General features: G+C 38.0%; 1 protein-coding gene across 1 annotated transcript in view; it reads right to left on the bottom strand.

Moving 5' to 3' along the window:
• The window catches only part of WDR36 (WD repeat domain 36), a 41,811-nt gene extending 20,826 nt beyond the window's left edge, over positions 1-20,985 (bottom strand). Inside the window, exons 1-15 of the mRNA XM_088129900.1 lie at positions 20,693-20,985; positions 18,823-18,850; positions 17,415-17,515; positions 13,818-13,935; positions 13,597-13,729; positions 11,602-11,656; positions 10,174-10,306; positions 9,460-9,635; positions 7,327-7,447; positions 6,129-6,194; positions 4,992-5,075; positions 2,417-2,571; positions 2,005-2,119; positions 1,432-1,597; positions 78-186 (exon numbers count right to left, since the gene is read on the bottom strand). Of these exons, the coding sequence (XP_087986026.1) occupies positions 78-186; positions 1,432-1,597; positions 2,005-2,119; positions 2,417-2,571; positions 4,992-5,075; positions 6,129-6,194; positions 7,327-7,447; positions 9,460-9,635; positions 10,174-10,306; positions 11,602-11,656; positions 13,597-13,729; positions 13,818-13,935; positions 17,415-17,515; positions 18,823-18,850; positions 20,693-20,875 (1,743 nt within the window). The 5' untranslated portion in view covers positions 20,876-20,985. The remainder of the gene's footprint in view (positions 1-77; positions 187-1,431; positions 1,598-2,004; positions 2,120-2,416; positions 2,572-4,991; positions 5,076-6,128; positions 6,195-7,326; positions 7,448-9,459; positions 9,636-10,173; positions 10,307-11,601; positions 11,657-13,596; positions 13,730-13,817; positions 13,936-17,414; positions 17,516-18,822; positions 18,851-20,692) is intronic.
• Positions 20,986-21,860: the final 875 nt, after the last annotated feature.

Genomic DNA, 21,860 nt, shown 5'->3' with positions numbered 1-21,860 from the left:
GAGTCACTGAATGAATGGTCAAGGACTACCTGTACATCACTCTTCATACCCTTTATAATTTATAGTTAAGGACTTACCATGTCATTTATCTGTCCTTGGTGTCCTGAATACTTTCTCACAATTTTTCTTGTCTCTATATCCAGAACGCTGATGCCAAAATCATCCATAGCTATTCCCAGAATGCCACTGGTAGAATTTAATAATATAAACAAACATTTAAAAACAGTAAAAAAACAAACAAACAAAAAAACTTGCATGTTTGCTCATTGCTGCTGCCTCAAGTATATTTCCACTTTTCTAAGAGAAAACCACAAATACGTTTATTTAGAGAAGTCTTATGATAAAGTGAACAGAACTGAATTTTGGAATTTTTGCATAAATGCAAATTGAAAGTTGGTTGCTGAATGCAGTAAGAGCAGTATAATGTAAATAAAACATGCATGAGAATAAATGGAATACTTAGCAAGTGACTCAGCACTGAGAGGGAGTAAGACAGGAATGTTTGAAATGAATATTTAATGTTCCAATAGAATTATTTATTATTATTAATGTTCCAAAAGAAGATTATTTAATGTATTTATGGATTCATACATAAGGTGAGATTAAAGTATGTTGGGCTGGGGCTGTGAATATACATGTACGTTTGCATCCAGATGCTGCTGCTGATAAGAATCTGAATAATGTACACCAAATGCTAGAAAATGTGATGTAATAAGGAGAATGAGTCTGAAAATTAATGTATAAAAGACTAAAATAGTGCATAATGTATAATGATATGATCAATTGCAAGTTATACATGAATGGCAGAAAAACCGGAGCAAGTATATTGATTTGTGTACCTTGGCAGAGAATTTACTGAAGTGGAAAAAGATGTGCAAATGCTGGTAGGAAGGTTGCAAGCAGTATGTGGTCTATTGCAAGGAATGAATGTTTATCAAAAGAAGTGAAAATAGCTACAGAAAAGAGCATGTTTCTGCACACTTTGTCATATGCAGGCAAGTGTACTTTGTTAGAAGCAGCATAAAATTATGTTGAATGTGATGGGAGTGGAGTGCTTAAAAGGTCTGTAGAGTGAAACAGAGAGATAGGATAAAAAATGAATGGGTAGCAATGAATGTGGACTGATTAGAAAAGGGAGTGACATATATGACAAAAATATGTTTGTATGCATGCGTGAGTGTGTGCAGGCATGTACCTAAAAAGAGTATAAATAAATAAATAAGAGTACAAACATAAATAATGGAAATGCTACTTGTAGTACCCATGAGGAATACATTCTATCACCCTGAGCGCCACTGCTTGGTCAAAAAGCAACACAGACATTCACGAAATCAGTATGAAATAAATACGAATAACAGCCAATTATTAAAAATGTATCTAACAGTTTTAATTTTGTTTGTAGCCTTAACTGAATACACCAAACCATCTCACCTATCTCTGTGAAGCAACATTTTACTTGGAGACGTAGAAAGATCAATAGAATGAACAAATGTTGTGGTCTTGAATTTCCAGAACTTGATCAATCCTTCACTTCCTATTGTGATTGTAAACTGGTTTAATCCATCCACTGCTATGCCTCTTATGGAGCCTTCATGAGCTTTAATTATACATACACACACAAAAAATAGTGAATCAATCGTCAGCCTTTCTTTGTTTTTTATGAGCCTTCTGGAACAAAAGCTTTAACTGTATTTCTGTAGACTACTGCTTCTAAAGTGAACCAAATTATGGAAATGGCTCTGAAGCTAAACACTATGAAATCTTCCAAGGACAAGACATACCAGAACAAAGCTAAAAATCATGTATTGCTAGTCACCCAGCATTTATTACATAAGTTGTATTAGCAACCTTAAACCTAGTTTTATTTACATTAGTCCTAAGCAGATAGTTACAGGAATTTTTTATGAAAATGAAACAATGGGTGTTTCAGCTCCACAAGTTACAAATTCAGCTATTGAAACTTTTATTAGAACACTTCTTTTTTAAAGAAGGTCAGATTTTTACCTTTTTCTTCGCCATAACGTCCTCTATGAATACCAGACTGCATGTTGTATTTATCCACATGCCCTGTTGAAAGTCCAATGATAGCAAAGTTTCCACAAGAAGTAATATCTACTGCCTTTCAAGAAAAAGATTTAAAAAAACCCAAATTATTTATGTCAAGGAGTAGCTTTGAAATATAGCAAAGTCAGATTTATACTGTCAAAATCCTAAATATTTTGAAAGTTGCTATTCATTCAAAAATGATTTACCTTTAAATAATTTTTTAGATGTTCATATAAACGAGCTTTGAAAAAATCAAGGTCACAATACATGCTGTGTAATCTAAATACAAAGTAAGCTGGAAAGCTGTATTTGAATGGATTTCAGTTTTATATGATTTTAAGAATTACCTCCAGTCATTTAAGAAACTTACTGTTGCATATATACCAAGAGATTTATTTTTGCTGAAGTCTTCTGGTTTCAGTTTATGAATTCCCATTGAAGTTTTCTGATAATTCCAAGTAGTACAAGTTACATAACCTTGATGGCAAGCAATGATACCATCCCAGTCATTTTGACGGGCCACCTCTGCAATGCAATCAAAACTCATTACATGTAAAATTCTTTAATTGATAAGTTTTTTTAAAAAAACAGAATAAGTGTAACATTTTTTCTAAATTACAATGTAATAAAAATGCCAAACTAATTGGATTATATCACGTTCAAAATGATGCACTTGAAACTCTTATAGTACATTTATTTATACTATGTTTTTATATTTTTAAGCACAATTTTATGACAGTATACTGAGACCTGAGGCACAAATACAAGTTTAGAATATACACAGTGCTGTCTGATCCAGCAGCAGACGTACAATTCTCACCTACTACAGTTGCATGCTAAAGTTTAGGCACCCTTGGTCAAATTTTATGTTTTAATGAATCCATAAGTAAACAGAAACTGACATGACCTCTACATGATACAAAGTTAAAAATGTTTCTGTACATTTTAATATTTGTTTGCAATTGTTTATACATTCAAAATAAGAAAACAGAGAATATAGTAGATGCAGAAGTTCAGATATGCTCTCAGTCAGTACTTTGTAAAACTTCCTTTGGCAGAAATAACAGCTTCAAACATTTCTAGTAGCTAGTCAAGAATCTTTCTGTTCTTTATTTTGGAATTTTTTCCTCTTCCTTGCAAAACTCCTCAAGCTCAGAAATACTCTAAATTTTCCTTGCATGCATTGCCTGTTTGAGAACTATCCACAGATTTTCAGTAATACTCAAGTCTGAGGACTGTGAAGACCATTCCAAAGCATTTATTTTTACAGTGAAAATAACATTTACTGTATAATAATTCTCTCACACACCAATGACGAATGTCCTAAACAGCTCAAGTAAGCCAGCTAAGTGTTTTCTTACTGCTTTCCTCTTTGGAGGTTGACATCACTAAAAACCAGCAGAAAAATTGTTTTTCTTCAGATTGACATTAGTTCTTGAGGGAATCTCAAATATATGCTTTGGTCAGGATTAAGGCCTGACATATCTTTGCTATGGCTTATGACTGATTCTTTCCAACTTCAAAATTGTATGAGTGAAAATTCTGGATAAGGGACAGTTGGAGAGGGTGTGCAGGGGTGCAGTGCGGGTCGGGTGTGTGAGGGCTTCAGAACTACTTGGATTTTCAGCAGCAGAGTTGAGAAGCTTTTAAAGCCTGTCTACTTTGGAGCTGAAAATCCTCCATGGCTGAAAATCCAGCTTGGATTTTGGCACAGGGTGTTTTCAGCCAGCCCCCAGAGATTTTGGCATGGAGCTTTTTCAGCCAGAGCCAGAGACAAGAGTGAGTCCTCTTGGTAGGCAGCAGCAGCTTGCGACCTTCCCTGCTGGCTTCCCCATTGGCTTTCTGGGGAAGCCAGTGAGGAAGATTGCAAATGGCAATCACATGATCGCAGGGCACTTGGCAACTGGTCTTAAGTGCGAACCGATTGCCAAGGGTCCAGATCGTGATCACATAACAGCGGGGGTGCTGCAACGGCCATAACTTTGGGCGCAGGTTGTAGGTCCAACAAATTCAAACAGTTGCTGAATGGTCGTTAAGCGAGGACTACTTGTATGCAGTTGCAGAAAACCTAAATGCATCAACAGAAATATAGTGCCAAATCAGAAGAAACTGCAGTTCTCTATTCTGGATGCTTAGACCACACCTAGAATACTGTGTCCAGTTCTGGGCACTACATTTTAGGAAAAACATTTGACAAACTATAGCTTATTCAGACCAGGATGATAAGGAAAGCAAAACTTGCAAGGAATGGTTGAAAATAGATTTAGGTCAGATATCAGGGAAAAAATTCTTAATGGTCAAGTTTTCCCCCAAAGGAACAGATTGCCTTGGAAGTGGTGGAGTTTCCCTTGCTAAAAGTGTTTAAACAGAGGCTGGACAGCCATCTATCAGAAATGCTGTAATACTGGGTTCATGCCTGCACATCTTGTACAGGGGAAAAGACACATTGATATATCAAAAATCATTGCGAGCTGCAAAGAAATACATGGCCTACCTCTCAGGTGTTGGTGGCTAGTGGAGCAGTTGCAGCGCCAGAGGCTTGGAGGCACTCATCAGTATGCCTTTTGGTGTGGTGGTGAATTTATTACTTTTTTAAACAACACAGGTGGGCTGCACAAGGCAGCTCAGTGGGCTGCATGTGGCTCACAGGCTGTACATTGTGCAGGCCTGGACTAAATGATCTACAAAATGCTTTCCAACACTATGAGAACACAACAGCTTGGGTCAACAGGAGTGATAAATCTTATTCAAGAATGAGAAGCGAAAGAGATTCAATTCTCTACATTGTTGGTAGGGAGGAACATAAACAAATAACCTCAGCTCATCTAGATAAAGCAACATGTCATCAATGTTATCAGTGCAGAATATTTATAAATTAAGAAAAAATAGTATTTGATCTGATGGATTATAATCTTATTTATTCAAATTAAGCAGCAGTTACATACCTGTTGCAAACATTGTAATAGGGGGAAGTGCCATTGTGTCATGCCGAAGTCCTTTCTTTTTTGATTTCTTCTTATTTATTGAACCTTGAAACATGATAAACAAAACAGCTAGGTATGCAATACAATGGATAGTTTGAATATTCATATCTAGGGAAGACTTTTCATCCTTATCTGTTCAATAGAAGTATAAAAAGTGTGGCCTCGTGCCATTGGTAACCTTCTAGCTTCCCACCCATAACCCCCAAAGCCCCTTTAGGGTAGAGCCATAATTTTGGGGTTTGTTTGCATTTTTGGAGTTTTATGGAGATTTAATGGGAAATTGGATGCTATAGGTATTGCAAAGGCTTAACATAACTACATCAAACCTAAAAATACCTGATTCCTCTTAAGAAATAAACAAAACCCACCTGGCCATGGCCCTGCCTACTTTTGTAGTGCACACTCAAAATAGTGCAAAAAATCTAGTGTGGTCCTCAAATCAATGGAAATTGCAAGCTCCTGCTAGACAAACATCCAATTCTATGTATTTTCTATCAGAACAGATTATACAGATAAAGATGAATAGTTTCAAATACAAAGAAAACACACTTTTAATTGGGAAGTTCTATCTTTAACCAATCATCCTTCTCGGCATATAATTTCTGCTGGTTCACACAGTCAAAATCTGCAAGGCTGGCAAACCCAGAAAACAAGAACTATTTGGATTTCTGGAAAGATCTTTATTATTAGTAAGGTGATGTAATCAAAGTCTGTCAGAGCAATTCAACTCATAACTAATTAAGGTGAATTTTTTCACGTTTTCTCCCCTGCCTGGACTAAGGAATCTTTTCTATAGAAGTCCAACTCCCTCCTGCTTGTTCCTCCTCCTCCTTGTTCCCTAGATCTGTTAAACATTCTATCCCTCATAGCTATACCATGCTTCCCTCCAAAGTCTATAAGCAAGGCATTTACAACAAACACACATTATTTTTGAAAACATAAAAATTCAAAACATGGCCAGAAATCAGAAAAATGTATTGAACAGACCATCGATATTTAAGTAATATTACACATTCAACATTCTTAACATTCTTAGAATCTCCAAATAACAAACGAATTTCACTGATATTTGCATTTTGTTCTTATCGTCACACTCACCACGTCCTAAACTTTTGTTGAATCTTTCATGCACTGTAGAAAATGACTGTAAAGTACCATCTTGACCTATGATAAAATATAAAAGAGAGAGAGAGAGAAAGAGAAGTATTTCCTATCTAAAAGTGAGATCCTATCTAAATTATTTTATGCATGTTCATTCATCTATGAAATACATGCCATTACATAAACCACTGAATAAAACTTGGCGATTACAAGTACAAACACGCATGGTTACCCAACAACTTTTACAGTTACTCCAAAGCTATGTCAGGATATTTACAAAGCCAAGCCTTCAAGTGAGAAGTGATTACAAAATCCCCAATACTTTTTGGAAATGCAGAAAGAATGAAAAATGTCAAGCTACATTCAAGGTTAAGCTTGTATTGGGAACAAAGCCAAAACAAATTTACCAAACCTGACAAATACTTAATCATTTAAAATTAAACTTTAATATGGGTCACTAGATGTAGTAAGCTACCATTAACTGCAGAATCATGCCACTTTATCCAAAACAGTGTTACAGCTAGTCTTCACTTAACAACCCTAATTGGGACCAGAATGTCCATCTGTAAGCAAAGGGGTTGTTAGGTGAAACATCATGTGATCGCACCACTTAGAGATGGAAGTTTCAGTAGTTCAGGTTGCAGTCACTAGGCCAGGACCATGCTGTTGTTAGGCAAGAACCTCATGCTTCTCCTGTCCTGCTGCACTCATCTCTGCTTCAACTCCCTCCACCTGCCTATCTCCCCCTCATTTCTGCTGTTCTGGCCACCATGCACTCCACTGCCCCCAGCTGGCCTTTGCTGTCTTCTTCCTTCCTGCTGACAAGGCACACTCAGCCAGCAGCTGCATTGCAAAGGGCCAGACCAGGAGGAAGAAGATGGCAAAGATTAGCTGGGGATGGCGGAGAGCAGCAGGGATGGCGGAATGCAGGGAGTCTAAAAGGGCCGAGATGGGAAGGAGATAGTTGGGTAGAGGGAACTGAAGTGCACACTGTGGTCGTAAATGCAGGTGGGCTGCCAAGTGCCTGAATTTTGATCACATGACCATAGGAGCACTGCAATGGCTGTAACTTCAAGGACTAGTCATAAACACCATTTGTTCAGAGCCATCAAAACTTTGAATGGTTGTTGAATGAACGATTGTTAAGTGAGAACTACCTGCAATCATTTCAATAGAACAAAAAGGGAACTCTTACTAGCACTAAGAATATGCTGCCCGTTTTGCCCATGATATCGGATTTTTGTTGGAGGTGCGCTATGTCCCATTCGATATCTTAAGAGTCTACCACTTCCTCCAGGGCCATCAAAGATCCATACCTATGAAATAAATGAACAAACTTAGTAAGCAACAAAGTAAAGAAAAGCTTTCCCAAGGAAAGTATAACTTCAGGTCACCATAACATTAAAACAAAATCATAATAAAGTAATAATGCATGGTAGTTTTGTGCATGACATTTCTTTTAGGATGAACAAAATTTTTCTCATTATTTGGATGAATATTGCTTTATTTAACACAGTACTGTTAAAAAATGATACTACATTCAAGTTATTTATCCAGGGAGAATTAACTTCTTTCTATTTTTAACTGAAAGAAACCATTTAACAAATAGAACATTAATTGGATGTAACTTATACCAGGGATTGCAGTGTTGTATTAGCAACAACCTGGATGGCACCCCCAATACCCCAAATTTAAAAATAAAAAATAGGAAACTGAAGAAAAAGAAATAAAAAGCCTGAAATCTTACTGATTTTGAATGAAAATACTGACATCTCACACAAGTTTAGGATGTTGAAATTATGTGAAATTTGGCACAATAATGTGACTTTTTAATGAATCATTGTACAAGATTGCCTGATAGTATTTGATGCCTCAAAAAATCACTGATATATATTTCTGTGTGTATGCATATACACATATACCTTATTGCAAAACCTGAAGGTATCCAAGTCAATTTGGGAATACTCTGAACCTTAATTTCATGAGGTTTTATTTTATTTTTATTTTATTCAGAGGCCAATACAGATGCAGAACTTATGCTTGAAAAAAATTTTTTTTTCCCAAGCTCATTATTATAAATAAAACATAGCATTGGACTGTAGTTTCTCATTTAGAGTATTTACTACTTTTACTAGCAATATTTCCCTATTTAGAAATACTATTACAATACTTTAGGGGAGACATGTGTATCAGATTGTCTGAAACAATAAGCAGTGGAGAATTACCCAGAGTGTAATGACTGTCTATCATTTCAGGCAATCTGATTCAACCGAATGCAAGGCATAATTTAGTGACAAAGATAATGCCTGCTTGCAATTTATAGTCAGCAGGCCCACAGGTCTAGTCAATCAGGGAGTGGGGCTGGTAATGATAACTAACTTTGCCACTGTAATTGCCTTGGATCACAGAGGTGCTATTCAGTACATAACAACGCTTTTCATTCTAATGCTGAATGTTGTTTTTTTTACACTAAATAAACATGCTTGGGGAGAAGGAAGGAACAGCAAACCTCACCACCCAATTTTGAAGACTCTGTGCTCATAATCTTAAAATGTTATAATTTACTTAGCACCTCTACAGAATTAACTATTTGTATACAAAATGCCCACAAAAATGCAAGGATGGGTGGAACTTTTAAAGATTCTTTTAGAGACCTTTCCTCTATCTGACAGATTTATCTTCTCAAAAAGAACTATACCTAGAAATTTCTTCCAAATCTGTCAAGAAATAAAATATACTGAAAGTCCTCTTCTTTAAAATGAAACATAAGGGATATATACACAAAATCCCTGCACCTATTCATTTATACTCCTCAAAAGGCTAAAGATGCTGATAATTTTCATTTAGTTTTGTTAAAAAGCAAATGTCTTATGGCAGTTTGGTGATTTCACATTATTATTAATGAAAGGTCATGCAAAGCTGTGAATTTCTAATGAGAGAATCTGATTCAGACAGAAGGAAAATAGGTGGTCTTTGAAGAATCTGAATTGGGTCCCAGATCTGCATACTGACAGAAGAGACAACTTATATAATTCAAACTATCTTTAGCACTGTCCAAATATACTAACAATCAGTATAATCTGCAAAGAATTAGCTCATTTAATGCTCTGCAGAACTTCACCTATTTCTCAGTTCACAAGGTTCAACTGCAATAACTCTTGACAAATAAGCCATTTTGTGCATTGTTTTTAAACAATGCTGCTATTCTAGGGACAATGTTATATAACTGAAAATATGACACACTTTCATTTCCAAGAACAAAATAACAAACATTCATAGACATGTAAACAGTTTTAGGAGAAAAATTAGCTAAACAGATAGAACTTACCCTAATAGCATTATCTGCACCATTAGTAATGAGAAGTGGCTCTCCTTGGACAAATGACATACCCGAAATTGCTGTAGAATGTGCATCTCGCATCTGGCCCAAAAGTTTCTTTTCCTCTAAGTCCCATAACCCAATATGCCCAACAGGACTTCCAGCAGCCACAACTGGATGCCCATCTGATCCAAAAAATAGGAGGAAAATATAAATGTTCTTCCTTAACATTTACTACTGGAAAAGAAAGTCAACAAACTTTAAAACAGGTTTTAAACAGATATATCCACATACAAAAAATTAAAGAAAGTACTTTATGGTTGAGAGCCAGTTTGGTGTAGTGATTAAGGCATCAGATTAGAAACCAGGAGTCTGTGAGTTCTAGTCCTGCCTTAAGCATGAACCTAGAAGGGTGACCTTGGGCCAGTCACTCTCTCTCAGCCCTAGGAAGAATGCAAGAGCAAGCCACTTCCGAAATCTTTCCAAGAAAACTGCAAGGACTAGTCCTTGCAAGAGTCAACACTGACTTGAAAGCACCAGGGTAAGCATACAAAAATAATGACAAAAAATAACAATAGTAAAATTAAAAGAAGCATAAGAGCTGTTAAGCTAGCAAACAAATCAATATTGTGTTCTGTTTGAGTTTTAATTCATAGCATAGCTGACACTCCTTGCACTTTTTCCAATTTTTGTTATTATTGTTTAATAAATCCAGAAATTTACCTGTACGAAATGATATTGCTGTTATGGGCCCCCAATCTTGTTGAAATTTCATCAGTGTTTCATCAAACTTAATATTATGCACTATAATGTGACCAGTCACAAGCCCAATTGCAATGACATCCACTGCTGGCGCCTGCAAAGAAAATGAATATGCATAATAAATCAGACTTTTCAGATTTTGAAATCTTCTATCTTCTTTCTATATACTACTAAGACTCTCATTATGTTTTGCTGTTTGTTTGTTTGTACCCTCAGGTTAGTCCACACAGTGCATTACACCACAATTTTTGAATCAAGGTACCTAAAATCCATTAACTTAAAGAATGCGTAAAAAGTCCAGGACTTGTTACCACTGTGGAACTGAAATTTCCATGATGTTCAGACCAGTTTTATTAGCAAAGTTGTGGCCGCTGCAGGGTCCCTGTGGTCACATGATCGTGACTTCTGACACTCCCTGCCAGCTTCCCACAAGCAAAGCTAATGGAGAAGCTGGCAAGAAGTCAGAAGTTGCTCCACTCCCACTGCTTTTTGCCTGCCTGTGGACATTCTGTTTATCTGTTTATGTAAGTAAATACTGACTTATTATTGAAGTTTGTCTGTCACTACAATTATTTTTCTATTTATGATATATACTCTTCTTAGATGATCATAGGACTGTCCAGCATTGGGGTAAAAAAAATATGGTCAGCCTAAAATTTAATGTGTGTTCTGGTCACATTAGACTGCACTACCTTTCTCTCAAAGGATGACCCAATGGGTCACAGGGTTGTCTAAAAGAACATAAATATCATGTTGGAAACATAGGAGGTATGATTCCAATAGAATTTCTTTCTAGACATGTTAGCTTCTCCATGCTTTTCTTGATGATGGCAATGTATACTCTTTATTTTTAAAATAAAACTGATGATCATATAAATAAATATTTACAAAAAATAGAATGAGATTTAGCTGTAAGAAGATCCTATTTTAAAACAAGTCTAATCCAGCTAACTGTATGTAAACTATCAAGACAGAAACTTGTTATTTACTACTGTTAAGAGAAGTGTATGGAGCGCTAGCAGATGTGGTGTGCAGTAATGACAGTCATTTTGGATGATTAAAAGGCAATAAAATTCACAGAAGTCAGCTAACATCAGCTACTAATATTGATGGGTTTCTTTTCTACCCCTCAATCATAGGCAAATTCTATTTAGGTTGTAAAATCGGGCGCGATTTGCTTAACAACCACCCTGCTTAACAACAAATTTTCTGGTCTCTATTGTGGTCATTAAGCGAGGACTACCTGTATATGGGTAGTGTTATTTGGACACAGGCTTAGTGGAATAGATCTGCCAACAATGTTCCTAAAATATTCTGAAACACTATCAATGAACAAAATGTAACTGTTATTACATGTTCATTTTCTATAAACCTGTAACTCATAATTACCTGTTGAAGGACTGTCACTCCTGCACCCCATCCTGGAAATGTATATAAAAGTTTGCTGTGGAAAGGAAAACATTCAGAACTTTTTAACGACCAAAAATACTCAAAACGCTATCCAAAAGAATTTTAACTAAAGGACATTTCCTAATCAAACAGTTTATAAACACCAGAGCATAAAAAAGTATGCAATCAATACCCCACTGAATACTTAATCAGCTGAAATTAAACCTTCTATTTAAACTACTACTAAGACATGTCTCCTGGAGTGAGTGTTGAGATGTAACCTAAGAATCATATTTTTACTTTTCTCATGTTTTATTCTCCCCCCCCCCAAAAACTCTTAGATTATTTGATTTTTGTAATTGGGAAATAACTCATGTTGGGTCCAGTGGTACTATTTTCCTTGCAGTAGTGCCAGCTTGTGTTTTTATTCATTTATTTTGTTTGAGTCAAGGAAAAAAATCGTTCTTGAAAGCATTCCTTCAGATATATTAATCAAAGGGAAAAAAGATAGTCCTGAAACTTTTAATTATCCAGGAATTACAAAATAGCCTAAGCATTAACCAGGGACCTCTTCTCAGAAGAGGAACAAAAACTTGGTAGAAGCCCTATCAGTATTAATAAAAAAGGACATGAGCTACCTATTTCAGAACGACTATTGCCATGAAAAAAGAGAAGATGAGAAACAAAAGCAAACTGTCTCCAGAATTTGCAACAACAGCTAAGACTTTTTCCTTTACCAGAGTCACATTAAAGATAAACTGCACCACATATATGACAGAGTGGGAAAATATTTTTAAAAACATGTTACTTTACTCCACTGAAAAACATCCCATGGAATTTTCTACAGTATATGCAAGGCATGCATGGGGGTGGTGGTGGAGAGTTTGCTCTTTAAAAATATCTGAAGATTATATGGGGCATGGCCTGTAATGATACTATTACAGGGGACAGGGCAAAAGTTTTCAGCCTGCTATGAAGGGGCTTAAGGGCCAAAAATAGGTTCCGTTCACCTTGATGCCCATTTTGTCCCTTGATCCCCACAAAATAGGAAAACTAATTCTGTGGTGGAAACTAGAGATTTCTAAAAAATTTAAATAAGAAGGCACCCTTTTTTTTTTTTTAATTATCAAACTATCCAAAAGAGGTAGGCATTTTCACTTGTCCAGGATGCTCCATGTGACAAAATGGGGTTGCTAGAAGCCACATAAAGCCTGCAGGTTAAACACACTTGTTTCTTAGAATATTTATTACTTAAAGCTGGCAGTGGGGGAAATTACTTGTATAATTAGCTTGGAGCCTGAGAACAATGAACAAGAAAATTCCTCCTATTCTCAAAGAATATGATCAATACTTCAGCCCTTTTAAAATAAAAGGCAGGCAGCCCTTCTCTCAGGATGAGCAGAGTTAAGGAAAAGCATATTTGCCCCACATATTCATTATAATTCTTCCAAAGAACAGGTCTTTCTCTCATCTAAATAGAGGGCCAGTAATGTCAAGGAAGAAAACAACCCAGCCAATCTGAAGAAAAGTAAAAGTGTAGGAGTATTGTTATACCACCTCAAAATGACTTTTTATTAAATCCCTTAGAGAGATGACTTACCCTCCAAGCTTAAGTTCTGTTTATAAAGACATTTTTTAATTTTCTTAAAAGGGTAAAGATGCCCTTGAGTCAAGCTTACTGCTGGCAACTGCAATCCTGAAGTTTCCTTGATAGCATCATGGAAGCATTTACCACAGTCTTCTTTGGGATGTTTTTTTAAATTCTCCATTTGGCCAATGCCCCTAGAACTTCCAGAAGGTGCCCCCACCCTAGTTCTAGTAAGGACTAACCTTGTTTAGCTTCCGAGATCAGCCAAAGCCAGCAAAGTACTGCTCAATTTCCATTCACTCTTTATCTCTACCAGGACTGTGTACTCATTTAGTTCCACATCTTAAAATATGAGAGTTAAGTACCTGACAAGTGATTTATGATTTAAGTCTCTGAAAAGTTCTTACTTGGATTTTACATTCCACAATTGTAAAGGTCCTTGTTCACTACCAAGAAGTATTTTATTCATGTAAGTACATGGGTGTAAAACAGCAGAAATGGCAAATATAGTCTTATCAAAATCCAGCTGCAAGTATTCTTCTGCAGAATAAAGAACAGCATTAGTCCATGTCCACCACAAATACACATTTTTTCCCAGTAGTTATTACATTAAAAAGGCTAGTCTTACCTTCTGATTGCACATCCCAAATAATAAGAATGCTGTCATTATCAACAGAGATAACATGATCCCCAAACGGCAATATAAAAAGAATATCTGTTCGGTGACCTGAGTAAGTGTGAACCACCTAAAATTCAAAATACTGCAGTTACTTCAATAAAAGAATGCATTATATTTGGACAATAAGAGCATGTTAAATACATCAGACTTCTTTTAAAAGACATAATATGTCTCACATAAAATTTTAGTTCTATAGATTTAAGTATTTCTTTTTTATAGAATTCAAAATATAAATCAAGTATGAATTTAGGCTCCTTTCCCAAGCAAAAATAGACCAGGTCTTGATCACGCAGGCAGTCTATGGTCAAATGCAAATACTGAGACAAGCCACAATTCTTTTACTCAGTTGTTAGCTGTGAATCTCTGTGTAGTGGCAATGCAGAAGACCATTGTTATTTCAAGGAGTTTAGGTGACATATTTTGATTTCTCCTGCACATATTGAGAAAGTTCACTCTGAGTAACAATAATGTTTAGCTGGCTTGTTTTTACTTTTACTTAGGAGTGGGAGGGGTGACCTTCAGGATTGTTTAAGTTAAGAACTAGCTTATCTATACAGTTCCCAGGCACTGTGTTATCTAAGCCATCTTGGGGTCTATCGCCTTATGGTAGCTCCCAAGAGTAGGGGAAGAGTTTTATCATCTTGCTTGGTATGTTATTCTTTCATACTATGCTTATGTATTTGTTTAATTCTATCTGCTAATTCTTATAGTCCTGTTTAAATCTGTTTGCTAGAGTTAACAATAAAACTTAAAATCTCCTTACCTGCTGGTGTGTTCATTGTCTCTGGATCTAAAAGAACCAACTGCCTGGGCACCTGATCACTGCTTTGACAGCGGGCAAAACACTCTTTGACATCACACTGAGCATTTTTAAAAGTAGATGTCTTTTTGATACTATTCACATGAGGCCAGAGAGATCACTCAGCTCTTCTCCAGACTCAAAGAATTTTTTAAAATGCCTTCTCTAGAGAAGCATAGTCATGAATCTCTATGAAAAATGAAACTATTTCAAATACACTGAAATGTTGCAAATTTGCTGGTTCTTAAGTCTCCTAAATTTCAGGTAGTCCTTGCTTAACAACCACAATTGGGACTGGAATTTCCATCGCTAAGCGATGTGGTTGTAAAGCGAGACTTCACATGACCACATCACTTAGCGACCACAATCCTGGCATCCCTAGTCGCCATCATTAACTGAGAATTGTGGGTCATTAAGCAGAGGGAGTCCCAGATAATAAGTGGGGGGTGCCGTGGGGGGATGGGGGAGGCCCTGGGAGGCTACGCACAGGCTTCACGTAAGGGGGGCATTGCAGTGCAGCGCAAAGCCCCAGCCACCCCTGGAAACCTCAGCTGCCCCAGCAGCGCGGCACAAAGCTGCCATGCCCCAGGAAGCCTCAGCTGCCCCAGCAGCACTTACAACTGCAGGGGCACTGCAACTCCCTTCACCTGCCTATCTCGCTCCCATCTATACCCTTTTGGCCGCCCCGCAAAGCAGCATTCGTTGGAGGCAGCACTGGGGCTGAAGTAGAGGCCCAAGGCCTTCAGCAGTCTCAGCTAGCTGCCCCCAGGCCTCTACTTCAGCCCCAATGCCACTGCTGCCACTGAGAAATGCCACCTCAAGCCTCATGCTGCAGCCAGCCACCTCAGCACCACTGCTCAAAGCCCCAGTTGCCTTCACCACCATGCGCTCCACAGGCTCTGCTGTGCCCAGCTGACCTTCACCGTTTTCCTCCTGCTGCTGACGAGGTACACCCGGCCTGACCCTACTGCATGCGAGGCAGCTGCTTGGTGCCAGGCCTTCTTTCTGAGGCCACTTGCACCATTCCTTCTCCAAATCGGACCCCCCATTCTTGCAGTCCTTTGAAAACCTTCTGGTCTTCCCCAGGTCTTGAGAGAATGGGCATGCTATTTGGAGAAGGAATGGGTGTGTGATTTGGAGAATGAGGTCTTCTAAAGCACTGTGAGAACAGGGCTCCTGCCATTCTCCAAATAGTGCTCCCATTCTTGCAAGACCTGGGGAAGACTAGAAGGTTTCTGAAGGACTGCAAGAATGAGGGGCGTGATTTGGAGAAGGAATGGTGTGAGAGGCTTGGGGAATGGCGCGAGCAGCCTTGGGAAGAAGGCCTGGCGCAGCCACCAGCTGCCTTGCACACAGCAGGGTGAGACCAAGTGTGCCTCATCAGCAGTGGGAGGAAAACGGCAAAGGTCAGCTGGGCACAGCACAGCCTCTGGAGCGAAGGGCAGCGGGGGCAACTGGGGCTTTGTGCAATGGTGCTGGGGTGGCTGGCTGCAGTGTGGGGCTTGAGGTGGCATTTCTCAGTGGCAACAGCAGCATTGTGGCTGAAGTAGAGGCCTGGGATGGTGGTGCCAGTGGTAGCAGCTGGCTGACGCTGCTGAAGGCCCCGGGCCTCTACTTCAGCCCCAGTCCCGGTGCTGTTGCTGAGTGCCTCTGTCCAGGGCAGCCAAAAGGGCATAGATGGGGGAGAGATAGGCAGGTGGGGGGACTTGCAGCACTCCTGCAGTTGTAAGTTCAGGCGGGCTGCCAAGTGCCCAAATTTTGATCATGTGACCACGGGGGCACATTTTTTCAGTACTGCTATAATTTTGAATGGTTGCTAAACAAATGGTCATTAAGCGAGGACTACTTGTATATTATAAACAACAGTGAAGGAACTTTTCAGCTCTGTCATTATACTTCCTTCTAGGCATCTTCCTGTTAGTGGCAGGAAGAGACAAAGTTACATACCCATCCCATTCACACGCATCTATACTTCATACTATCCTTACTTCTCTCACACAAAATATTCTGACAAACATTTGGCTTTATCAAAATTGCAGCCAATAAATCTTTTCTTGAACTTCATGTAATTTCCTTCACTCTTTTCAAATGAAATGTCCCAGTTTTATGCTCTAATATTACTAAGAATATACATGGAAACAACATTCTTAAATGAATTAATCATATGAATGTTATTTCCACTAACATATTCTATAAAGCCAACTTTGACATAAAAATGTTGTTTAAATACCTATTTTATAGCATTAACAGCAAGAGCTCAGTAATGTTTTCTTGGATATATCCTATTGATTTCAGCTGAATTTACTTTAAAGTATCTTTTTGAAGTATCTTTTTGGTCCCGCAGCTTATTTTTTCAAATATTAAGTAACTTAAATCCAAATGTCATCAACGTCTGTATCCTAAATATCGTAAACCCTCCAATTAATGGATCACTTAGGGGAGACATTACTCCTGAATGTTCACTGAATCCAAATTTATGTCTTTTGCACAGATGCAAATGACATGACATCATTTATATAATTACATCAGCTTGCAAATGAAAGAAATGGAAAGAAATAAGATAAATTTAAGATCTAGATCACTTTGGATATAATGGATTCAATCCTTGTTTTGGTGAAATATCCAGATGCAAATTTTGTTCACTGCATCTAAAAACTGATAAAATGGGGATCCACTAAATTGAGGTTTTACGGTAATTACTTTTAGTATAAGGTACAAATGTTGTTTTATTTGACAACAGCACAAACCTCTTTGTTGCGAGCAAAAGCATACAGAAGAGTATCACACGATGCAAAGACCAGCATTCGATCAGCTGCCAAACATGTAATATTTTGTGGCAAAGCATTGCCTAAAAGAATCGGTAGAACCAAAGCAAATAATCTGTTTTCAAGTACATATTACCAGGAAACACTTTATGATGTAATTATGATTTTCTCAATACTACAGTCTATATACACTGTTTTTATGGAGTACATACACTGGCATATGGAACTATACTTAGAATTAAGACAAATTACTAAAAGCTGCATTAATAATAATCTGGATAAGGAACACCCCATTTACATGTTCTGTTAAAGTCTGTGGGGTAACAGTATAATCCAACGCATATTGACTTGGAGGCACCACTGTCTTCAGTGCCATTTACCCCGTCATCATTTTAAAGCAGCAGTGATACTTTTCAGAAGGACTGGCATTACCAATAACTAGAAAGTACCCTACAGTAGAGAATGAACTGGTGGTCAAAATTAAAAGAAAAGTTATATAAATGCAGGAGGATAGTTAAATTATTGCACAATTTATTGTTATTGAAGTAATCATAAGATTAATTTGACATTATGCTAGTAGACTTCTGATCATATAATAGAATGTTACATAATCCAGAATAGCTCCAGAGTCTCCTAACTTTTCAGAACAATGTGGGAGGGACATAGTCAGTGATGTGTGGAAGAATCCACTTGGCTAGCAGAAGCCATTCCATTAGGGGACTAAGGATGGGATACAACTCAATCAAGTAAGCACAGGCACACTGGGGCATCCTTTATGTCACAGTATAATGACAAACAAAGAACACCTGATCAAAAAATAACACCAGACTAGTGGCTAGTCAGAATCCCAGCCTGTTCTGCCTATTTTCCAAATGCTCTCTTATATGTGCAGATCCTGTTTTTGGACTCTGGCCTCCATCTGAAAAATATATCTACTAGCTATAATATTATCAAGACCTTTAAAGATCTGGCCAAATGTTAAAAACTTGACAGAAGTTTTATAAAATTCCATTTGTGTGGCTATTACAGTGATTGTCCTAGGATCCAACAATATTGACATGCTGTAATATAGCTCATTCATGTGTTCACATGCTATTCAAATAGCTATATTTTTAAGGAGAAAGTGTAATATAGAGATCATTAATGAACATTACATGCTGCAAAGCTCAAGCTAGCAATTAACCAGAAGAAATCAATTCTTTAAGTCACATAAAATGTCTGAATTGTGAATTTAAAAAAACCCCTAAAATTAGATTATAAAGATTTCTTTGTGTTACACAACATTTTGTAGAAGTCCTTCAATATAAAAATAGTATTAAATGCAACTTTAACTTTTTACAGAGAAAAATAAAACAGTTGCACATTTAAACATATTTGATTCTATACTTACTAACAGCAACTATGCCCAGCTTCTTCACCTGAAAAATTAATAAAGAGACTTTAGTAATTTGATAGGAGTCTTCATAAAAGTATGTAATGTGTAAGTTTCTAATATCTAGAAACTATAAAAAGAATAAAAACAGAATGCCAAAGCATCTCCAACTTTGTTTGGTAATAAAGCACATTGTATTTTGTGTTTTAAGATTTGATGTGCACTCTGTAAATTAGCTCCTGTGACTAAATTATTGATTTTAGATACTTTTTGTCCTTGTAGTACATAAATTTGATTATGGCACACTCTATTGATTTTCCCCCCCAAAATGCATTAAATGGTTAATAAACAAAAGATTTTGATCTGAAGACAAGATACATAAAATTGCTCCTTGGAATCCTAATTAAAGTTTCCATTGCAGAATCTCAGCAGAATTCTACTGAAGTTATTATCCCTCTCACAGAACACTGAGAGAGAACTTGTGATAATAACTTCTTAATTTTACAAGTTCTCTCTCCCCATTACTACTGTGAGAGGGATAATAACTTCTTAATTTTACAAGTTCTCTCTCCCCATTACTACTGACTGCATTTCCAGAAATTTATATCAAACTGGTTCTTGGGAATATAAACCATCTCCAAAGGCACCCGTCTCAAGTTGGTTACAATGTACACCTGATGAATCATTAAAGTTGGGGCCAGGATGAATGAGAAAAGAGATTGCCAAAGATCAAGAAACAGAAGAAAGCAAACTGGATGTCAGAACAAACCATGGAAATTACCAAGAAGAGAAGAGAAGCCAAAGCCAAGAAAGACAACAATCTCAGAAAGAAATTTAACGAGTTTCAGAGAGCTGTTACAAGAGACAAGAAGCAGTATTACAACAACATCTATAAAGTCTTTGAACATGGAAACAGACATGGAAAAAGAAGGAAAATCTTTCAAAAGAACTCTGAATTCAGAAGGAAGTTCCAACCTCAAATTGGTACAGGCAGTCCTCAGGTTATGATAGCAATTGGATCTGGAATTTCTGTTGCTAAGCAAGGTGGTCATAAAACGTGATGTCACATGACCACATCACTTAGCAATGGCAATCCCAGCAGTCCTGGTTGCCATTGTAACCCCAGGATTCAGCAGAATCTCTAGCTAGCAAATGAACTTGAAACACTCATGCTTTTTTGCCAGCAAGATTCAATGAACAGTGGCTCTTCTGCTATGGGCTTCAGTCCTTCATTCTCCATGACTGTTAATAAAAAGCAGCTTGACTGGCCCCACAAGGCTCAAAATATCTAAATGGGGTGGTGGTCATCATCTGAGTCAAGGCAGTTATAAATTCTTTCTCAGGAGCAGGAGTGGTTTCTGCTTCATTAAAGGAGACCATAGCAAGACTACTCCTGGAAAAGAAAGTAAGTGGAGCCAGAAGTTATTATTAGCTGTCAGTGGCCAACTTCTCCTTCCTGGGCAAGATCTTCAAGCAGCTAGGGGCTTTCTCTATCCAGACGCTCTCACATGAAACAGATTTTCCAGATTCATTTCAGCTGGGGCTTAGCCTGATTTCAGAACAGAAACTGCCTTGGTTGCCCTACTGCATGAACTTTGCTAGGATACCCACGCAGAGAAATGCTTATAACGTTAGATTTCCAGATAAATCTGCGTCGTCCCTGAAATTAATTCCCCTGACGAGGTGGCTGGGTGCCCTTAAGGCTGGCCACTCCCTCTTCTCAGGAGATTAAGGGATTTCGCAGCGATTCAGCCACGACGGGGGTAAAGCGCTCCAGATACCCTCCCTGAAAAGTCGCAGTGCGGGAAAAGGAGGAACCGCTCTCCCCCGGGCGGCTAGTGCGGTGGGGGGGAGGCTGAATTTAAGCACAGGAGCGGAGCCGACTCACGTTGTAAGTGTGGAAGCTCCTGCCCACCGCGGCGACCAGATAGAATTCGCGGTGGCGGCGATGGTAGCGCAGCACGTGCGCCAGATGATTGCAGTAGAGCCCGAGCGCGCGGAAGCCGGCAAAGAGCGCGCTGCCTCTGCCTCCGCTGGGCTCCGCCGGGTCAGTAGCACCAGCCACCGACATCCCCCAGCCCTCTACGGCGCCGATCAACGGCCCCAACCACGTTTTCTAGAGAAGCTCAACAATCCGCTGTCGGAGAGAGTTCCGGAAATGCTCTCGGTTACTTCCGGCGTGCTCATGGCTAGCTCCGTACGCAAAAGCGGGTCGCCTTACTTCGCTGGTTAACTTCAGGGGCTCTTTAGTTCCGCGTGCTGTGAAGTCCGCTTCTTCCAAGTCTTGGGATTGGTGTACAGTATTTGCTTTTCTTCCCGCTATGTGCGCACTACAGCCCTTTCATATATTCATTAAGCTTTTATTCAGAATAAACGGGCAAGCCGGCCTACGGATTACTGGGGAAACACACACTATCACGGTCTTTTAAAAAATAATTGCGATTATTATTTCACACAATTTTTAGGAGCTATATTAAGAAACTTTTAGGAGCTGTAATTAAGGAATTTCCTGAGAACGAACTCCCCCAAATTCGATATAGATCAGCCTTAAGCATCCACCTATCCCTGCATAACACAAAAGTTTCTTTGGTGGGTTTCCCCTCCTTTTACAATTTCCATGTAGGTTGATACACAGCATACAAGTGTGACAAAAATTACTTAGGATTTTTTTTTGTATTGTCACTTTTCTATCTTAAAATGTTGGACTACATTGTATTCCATGAGAAGATTAATTTTTCAATATTATTAGTTGCCAGGAAGAAGGAGCAGAACAGTAATCTCAAACCTTTTGGGCTGTAGCACTTTGGGGATTTTGAAAACATGATGCAGGTCACAAGATACTCATTTATCAGTGTGAGAAATGCTAAAAAGAAGTAATAGTTATTAGTGACAAAAAGGTAGCTTTTATTTGACCGACATTAACAAGGAAATTTCGATTGTTTTATAAAAAGTTCAGATAGAAAAATTTCTATCTGAGAAAAGGGGGGCTTTCTGGGAAAGAGCATAATGTAACCTAAACAGACAAAGAAATAATTTTCTTTTGTCCTGCTGTGTGA

The sequence above is a fragment of the Python bivittatus genome, unplaced genomic scaffold (assembly GCF_059951505.1).
Source record: "Python bivittatus isolate LINGU-HERP-01145 unplaced genomic scaffold, Pbiv_v1 ctg000850_np1212, whole genome shotgun sequence".
In the NCBI taxonomy this organism is placed as follows: domain Eukaryota; kingdom Metazoa; phylum Chordata; class Lepidosauria; order Squamata; family Pythonidae; genus Python; species Python bivittatus.
Note: the sequence above shows the minus strand (reverse complement) of the source record. Positions and strands in the feature narration are given on the sequence as shown.